Source organism: Salvelinus fontinalis, chromosome 26 (assembly GCF_029448725.1).
Source record: "Salvelinus fontinalis isolate EN_2023a chromosome 26, ASM2944872v1, whole genome shotgun sequence".
NCBI classification, from domain to species: domain Eukaryota; kingdom Metazoa; phylum Chordata; class Actinopteri; order Salmoniformes; family Salmonidae; genus Salvelinus; species Salvelinus fontinalis.
Genome location: NC_074690.1, coordinates 41,372,977 through 41,378,976, shown reverse-complemented (window position 1 = coordinate 41,378,976; position 6,000 = coordinate 41,372,977). Strand labels below are relative to the sequence as shown.

The following is a 6,000-nucleotide window of genomic DNA, read 5'->3' as shown; positions in this document are numbered from 1 at the left end:
AATATATGTATTTGCAGATACTCTCAAAGCTCAATCACTGATGGTTACTATCAGAGAGTCACACATTCATAGCCTGGTCTCAGATCGGTATGGTCTTGAACCAACTACATGTCAGGAGAGATGTTTAAAGCACATAGAGATATGATCTGGGACCAGGATAAAACATTTACATGTACATTTTAGTCATTTAACAGACACTCATATCCAGAGCAACTGCAGGAGCAATTTGGGTAAAGAGCCTTGCTCAAGGACACAACAACAGATGTTTCCCCTAGTTTGCAATGTGTAACTCATGATGAAACTTGTAGGATTTTGGGGGGGAGAGAATAAAGAGTGCAGCTATGCTTCAGAAGTGTATTCAATCATACAAGTGCTGAATATGAAACAGATCCACACAATAAATCACACAATAGATCTGCTGATTTTACTGACGTTTATTTAGCCATGAACTCAGAAACAATAATTTTTACTTTAAGATATTGGAATGTGTTCGATCAATGCTAGATAATTACAAATCGTATTCAATGTATTCAAAGTACATTAACTTAGATCAGGAAATGAACAATTTAGTAAAATGTTCAAAATGCACATTAACATGAATTATTCACATCCTCTTTAGAAAAATACAGAAAGATACAACGAGATTAGCTCTATAACAGTGTTCAAACTAGGGGAGAACTATACTCCCTTTGGCATTGATTTGACCATGAAATATATGATGTATAGATGTGGGTCAAGGCTGTGATGCCAACCTGGACTGTATATGTTAAGAATTCCAATTTGTTGTGGCTTACGTTAGCTAGGCGGATAACGTTAGCTAGGTGGATAACGTTAGCTAGGCGGATAACGTTAGCTAGGCGGATAACGTTAGCTAGGTGGATAACGTTAGCTAGGCGGATAACGTTAGCTAGGCTAGGGGTTAGGGGTTAGGGGTTTAGGGTTTAGGGGAAGGATGCTATGTTGTTGCAAAGTAGCTAACATGTAGTAAGTAGTTGCTAATTAACTAAAATGTGAAAGTTGTCAGTGATATGATACAAACACCTTTGGATAATAGAGTGAGTAGCTGCTACTCATACTCACTCAGTGGATATTGAACATGTTTCTGTTTTAGGATGATTTACATAATTTTCAACATTATTATGATTACATTATCAGCAGTGAGGATTAAGAAATAACCCATTGTATGTTTTCCCCTTGGCATTGAAACCATATAACCCTAGCCTATGAGAGACATAGGACTTAGCTAGAGCTAATTTTATTAAAGCAATTATCATTTACATAAACATTTTAGTCATTTAGCAGACACTCTTATACAGAGCAATTTACAGTTAGTGCAATTTACAGTTAGTGCAATTTACAGTTAGTGCATTCATCTTAAGATAGCTATGTGGGACAACCACATATCTCAGTCAAAGTAAGTACATTTTTCATCAATAAAGCAGCTACCAGCAAAGTCAGTGCTAGAAGGGGAAAAAGGCAAGTGTGAGTGTTAGTTCATGAAAAGCAAGTGTGTTATATTTATATGTACAGTACCTACTCATTCAAGGGTTTTTCTTTATTTTTTAAAACACAACTGATTGGCTCAAATGTATGAAGAATGAAATAAATGACAAATGAACTTTTAACAAGGCACAACTGTTAATTGAAATGCATTCCAGGTGACTACCTCATGAAGCTGGTTGAGAGAATGCCAAGAGTGTGCCATCAAGGCAAAGGGTGGCTACTTTGAAGAAATTCAAATTGAAAACATATTTTGATTTGTTTAACACTTTTTTGGTTACTACATGATTCCATATATGTTATTTCATAGTTTTGATGTCTTCACTATTATTCTACAATGTAGAAAATAGTAAACATTAAGAAAAACCATTGAATGAGTAGGTGTTTCCAAACTTTTGACTGGTACAGGACATACTACTGTCTGGGTCACACTGGCCACAGGAGTAATGGATTAAAAAGGATTAGGGAGCTGGGGATGGGGGAAGTGAAGAGAACTGCTGACTAGACTACACATCTCAGGTGGCTGACAAATAATTCAGGGAGGTATTCTGTATTCAGTTATTAAACATAATGTGAAGGGGGAACTGCCTTGGTCCAACCGGAAGAAAACACACACACACACATACATACACACAAACACACACGTTGGTGCATTCTCGTTCACAGAGGGGGAAGAGGTGAGGGGAACCAATGGGAAGCCAGGCAGCGCAAGGCGGAGTGACGAGAGGAGGAGAAGGAGGAAGGTGGAGTGGAAGGGAGGTGGAGTGGAAGAGGAACAAAGTGACCTCTGTTGGTTACATCTTGGTAGTGCAGGTCAAGTCCTAATAGAAGAGGAGATGTCAGAAGGAACATAAGATATGATTCTGTGACTATATGAATTAAATTAATCAATTAATACATTTCTAGGTATCGCCTAAGAAAAAACAACAAGAAAGTAGCTCATAAAGTCCTCTCCACTCACCAGAGCATACTCGTAGATGATGGGTACGTCTGACGCCCCATGCAGTCGGAGGCTGTGTAGCACCGCGTCGTGGATCGTAGTGAACAGACAGCTCTTAGGGATGGACTCAGAGAAGAAGCCTGCACTCGATAACTGCTCCACCACACAGACTGGAGGAAAGACAAACCAGGTTAGACAATACACACGTGAACCACAAACACACACACAGACAACACAAGCTAAGGCCAGAGCGACGAGCCTGAATTACCACACATACCAGTGGCGGTCGGTGCCGTTTAAGATGAGCGATGACGATTATTTCTTTATGAGCATGGCCTTACAGAATTTCTATTACAGCATATTGGATGACTGTCATTCCTATTCCATTCACCCAGCTCAACGTAACATTAATAGGTTTAGGTTACTACATGATACTCAAATGTTTTTTATACCCATCATGAGGTTGCATATGAATGAACGTTTACAATGTAGGAGCAAAGGTTGAGATACATTTTAGTAATCCAGGTGACAGACATTGACACATTCAATACCGCCTTACACACTCTTGCCTGCATCTAGCTGATCTAGAGTGTAATCATTAGTCCAACAGTTGTAAATGATAGTTTCTATTGGACAAATTCAAATTTAAATACATGTTTCTCTGTTTTGCTCCGTTTGCTTCTGTTTAAGATTTTTTTCTCAACAGAATCGGCGGAATGAATACAAACCCCTGATCAAAAGCAAACACGTTTAACTTTCATATCAGCCACATACATACAGCATGATCTCTTTGATCATTGTGCAATTCCTTCTCGCATCTACGCGCTTTTCCTCCTCTCACCTTTTCCCTTCACATGTGGACTTCAGTAACAACACATCAGCTATCTGTGACCAGGCGAAAAAAACTTTCCAAGCCAAACCTTAATATAATAAAAGCTAACACACAGCGTACATTGTTGTCACCATATTAACGTCATAGTCAACATAGCTACTAGATCAAATGCGTTAGTAAACCCACTACAATCATGCAGAACAGTGTACAGTCAGTTGAGCAGTTGAGCAGTTACACAGGTGGGCACTGGAGGCAAAAAAATTATAAAACCAAAAGCTTACCTTGACTTGGAAGAGTTTCAGTGTTGGATAGCCATAGCCAGCTAGCTAACATAGCATCCCTTTCTGTTTGAGTGAGCCGGGTATTTGAGTAGACTAAACTAGCAAGCTGCATTCGCTAGCTTAGTAAGTGAAAGTGAAGTAATTTTTAAAAGAAATCTAAATATCTCTTTCTCGCTTCTCCTTCACTTGTTAATTAATTAATTTGTTAAAAAAACTGTACAACTATTGTCTTTCTCGCTCTTTGAGTCAACTACTCACCACATTTTATGCACTGCTAGCTAGCTGTAGCTTATGCTTTCAGCACTACATTCATTCTCTGGACAACATGTCAGTTCATACTGCAAGAACTCTGATGGAGGATGTCCTCAGGAAGTTGTCATAATTACTGTGTACGTCTATGGAAATGGGTGTGGACCACATGCCTCCTAGGTTTTGTATTGAAGTCAATGTATACAGAGGAGGACGGAAACTACGGTGTTACCCTACAGAGTGTTGTTGACTATACTGTAGACCTTCATTGTAAAACAGTGTGGTTTAAAAAATTATTTGGTGACGTGAATATATTTAGTGTCGTTTTATCTAAAAAGGCTAACTTTTTTAATGTTTGACTATTTTTATTTTTCAGAATTTCACTGAACAGGATGGTCCTCCCCTTCCCCCTCTGAGGAGCCTCCACTGACACATGCTCACCTTGGCATCCAGTTAAAAAAATGTCAATGTCGATCTTTCTGTAGTTTAGGAATATCTGCAAACAAAGAAAGTGAGAGACAGAGAAGGTCAAAAAGAAGTCCATGTTTCTCTCAGGGACTGTTTTTGTTACACCGTTTGTTACACAGTTTGATTTATCTTGTTTTTCTCTTCCATCCCTCTTCATTTCCACCTCCTCTTTCTATCTGTGCCTCTTTTATGTAGGGTACATAAAAATATAATTTAGGCCTGCCAACTCACAGAACACAAGACCATTGTTTGTTTTGAGCTCAAGACCACACAGGGGAGCGACTGCAAACAATGTTACATAGGAGACTAATAAGAGACTAAACTAATAATAACACATTTCTGAAAACATCTGTTAACCTAACCTCTCTCTCTCTCTCTATCTCCCTCTCACTTTCCTTGTCTCCTCTCTATCCCCTTTGCACTCATACCCCACTCCTTCATCACCATTGTTCAAAAACAGACACTCTTACGTTTTTCAGCGTCTTCACAGTGGCCGTGTCAGCAAAGTTGGTTGTGGATAGGTCCAGGATGATGGTGTGTGTGTTGTTGACGGAGGTCCTCCCCATCTCTCCTTCTTCTCCGGTACTGGACGTCTGTGTTATGTGATCATCGTCATGAATACCAGTTTTAGAGTCCTGGTCGAACCCGTTACCTTGCTGCTCAAAGGCCCAGTTCACCTTAGATTGACAGAGAGACAGAGTTTCAATCTTTACTCTGCTCTGATAAAATACAAATTTCAAAAGCATTATGGGCTAGCCTAGGTGCACCTGGAGGTTGTACTGAAGCACTAAATGTAGCACAGCGGTAGATTTATGTAAACTGGAAAATGTCGATATGGAGCCACCCTAGATTTGGCCCATGGGGGAACGTGGCAGCAATTTTTAAAAATAGCCGTATACGATAACACTATTTTACAATTCAGAAGATCTATTTTGAGAAAAACACACAGATTTATCTAGCATGAAAACATTTATTTTATTTATTTATTTTATTTTACCGTTATTTTACCAGGTAAGTTGACTGAGAACACGTTCTCATTTGCAGCAACGACCTGGGGAATAGTTACAGGGGAGAGGAGGGGGATGAATGAAACAATTGTATTTAGATATGGAGCCACCACAGATTTGGACTACGTAACATTGCAAAAATCTGAAACTTTCTGTCCAAAATTGATGCAGGAAAATGAATCCATGCATTTGTAACTTATAGGTTAGACTACTGCAATGCTCCACTTTCCGGCTACCCAGATAAAGCACTAAATAAACCTCAGTTAGTGCTTAAAACCTGTCTAGGACAGGGGTGCCGCTAGCGGCACTCCTCCCACATCCCACTGAAAAGGCAGAGCACAAAATTCCAAAAAGAAATATTTTTAAAATATTTAACTTTCACACATTAAAGTCCAATACAGCTAATGAAAGACACAGATCGTGTGAATCCAGCCAACATGTCCGATTTTTAAAATGTTTTACAGGGAAGACACAATATGTAAATATGTAAACCTATTAGCTAAACACATTAGCATAAGACACCATCTTTTCTTTGTCCACCAACACCAGTAGCTATCACCAATTCGTCTAAACTAAGATATTGATAGCCCCTAACCAAGAAAAAACCTCATCAGATGACAGTCTGATAACATATTTATGGTATAGGATAGGTTTTGTTAGAAAAATGTGCATATTTCAGGTAGATATCATAGTTTACAATTGCACCCACCGTCACAAATGGAC

General features: G+C 39.0%; 1 protein-coding gene across 1 annotated transcript in view; it reads right to left on the bottom strand.

The window, feature by feature from the left end:
* Positions 1–419: 419 nt before the first annotated feature.
* Positions 420–6,000, bottom strand: part of LOC129824373 (solute carrier family 26 member 6-like) — a 31,946-nt gene continuing 26,365 nt past the window's right edge. Inside the window, exons 16-19 of the mRNA XM_055883961.1 lie at positions 4,741–4,947; positions 4,244–4,298; positions 2,462–2,610; positions 420–2,321 (exon numbers count right to left, since the gene is read on the bottom strand). Of these exons, the coding sequence (XP_055739936.1) occupies positions 2,295–2,321; positions 2,462–2,610; positions 4,244–4,298; positions 4,741–4,947 (438 nt within the window). The 3' untranslated portion in view covers positions 420–2,294. The remainder of the gene's footprint in view (positions 2,322–2,461; positions 2,611–4,243; positions 4,299–4,740; positions 4,948–6,000) is intronic.